The sequence below is a fragment of the Nannochloropsis gaditana genome, assembly GCF_000240725.1.
Source record: "Nannochloropsis gaditana CCMP526 unplaced genomic scaffold scaffold686, whole genome shotgun sequence".
In the NCBI taxonomy this organism is placed as follows: Eukaryota; class Eustigmatophyceae; order Eustigmatales; family Monodopsidaceae; genus Microchloropsis; species Microchloropsis gaditana.
The window spans coordinates 3,164-4,653 of NW_005803267.1; the positions used below are offsets into that span (position 1 = coordinate 3,164).

Below are 1,490 nucleotides of genomic sequence, written 5' to 3' on the forward strand. Positions count from 1 at the left end.
AGAGCGACACGAGGAAGAGATAATATCCTTACCGAAGGTCAAAATGTTGCAGATGGGCCGCGCGTCGGAGCTGCTCAACACCGTAGGCGACCTGAGAGACATTGGGAGGGAAGAAGGGAAGAACAGAGGGAGAAAGGGAGGGAAGGTTGATCCAAAAGGAGGCATCTATGCTCAGAAAAAGAAAAAAACGGGGCGCGGAAAGCGGGGAGAAGACAGAAAGCAAGGAAAGACAGAGAAAGAAAAAACTGGGGGGGAGGAGAGGAAACAAGGGGGGCAATAAACGACCTGATAAAGAAGAGTGAAGAGATTTGAGGGCTCGTCAAGATCGATCACCTGTATCAGTCGAGAGAGGGACGGTGGGGGGGAGAAGACGGAAGGTCGGTTGGAGTGTTGAAAGAATGAAAGGAGCGGAAGGGGATAGGAAAGAGGGGAGGAAGGGGGAGGAAAGGGACAGAAGGAATAATGGTGGAGGGGAGGAGGATATCTCAGGCACAGTGTGGACGAGGAGGAAAGGGGCATTAAAAGGATGAAGATTGTGGTCGCGGTAACCCTAACCCTAATCCTAGCCCTAACCCTAACATAGGGAAGAGGGAGGGAAAGGGTCCCCACCCACCTCGGCGTCGTGCTTTAGGTATTCCATAAGAATGATGTAGTGTTTCTCGTCCACGCTACGACCTATGTCCAGCGTGCGGACGTAAAAAGGGCCGCCTCCGCCCTGGGAGGAAGATGAAAAAGGAAAGAAAAGGAAGGAGGTAAGGGGTTAGGGTAAGTGGAATAGCTGTGATCAAGGGCGGAGAAAAATGGTGATGGAAACGGAGACGGGACGACAAGGAGCAGGCGAGGAGGAAGGGGAGATGTGGGGGGGAGAGGAAGAAGGAGGACTAGGACGTACCGGACCCAAGAGACTGGTCGCAATGATGTTTCCACAGGCTTCGTGGAAGGGGAAGCAGTCGAAGATCTTTGCCGCCAGCGTTTCTCCCTGCGCTGTGACCTGAGTAACAAGGGGAGCGAGGGCGCGGCTCATGGGCTTCATCAAGATGGGTGCATACAGATTTAACGCTGAAGTCTGCATGTGTTGTCATTATGCATGCAAAATACTGGAATCTCTTTCACTGAAGTGTTAGACTTGAATCTTCTCATACACAGCCATGCGGGCACCCGTCCCTCCCACTGATGCTTCTAGTCTACCTTGTATACCACATCTTCTTTAAGCTCGTCCCAAACAGCATCCTTTCCACGCAAATTTCGGTGCATTTTACTATTCTCACTGCGGTTGCTGATGATCTGAGGGAGTCCGAGAGAAAACTTCGTGAATACTGAGCTCCTGATACGGAGGATTGAAAGGCACTTGTTGCATTCCCGCCTTCCTTAGGATATTCCCCCATATTTCCCGTGTATATTTATATAATTTCTTTTCATCACCTCTTTCATGCCTGCCCGATCCCCCCTTTGTACAGCCTTTGCGAGGGCCTGCATCCTAGCATCGTTTC

At 51.2% G+C, this 1,490-nt stretch overlaps 1 protein-coding gene across 1 annotated transcript; it reads right to left on the reverse strand.

Annotated features, from left to right (window-relative positions):
• Positions 1–34: 34 nt before the first annotated feature.
• On the reverse strand, positions 35–1,254 carry NGA_0483810 (uncharacterized protein; the record flags this gene model as incomplete). The annotated part of the gene is made up of 4 exons (XM_005853908.1): positions 35–91; positions 614–715; positions 893–1,066; positions 1,198–1,254. Coding segments are annotated over 4 exons (390 nt in total), but the record flags the coding sequence as incomplete, so codon positions are not given.
• Positions 1,255–1,490: the final 236 nt, after the last annotated feature.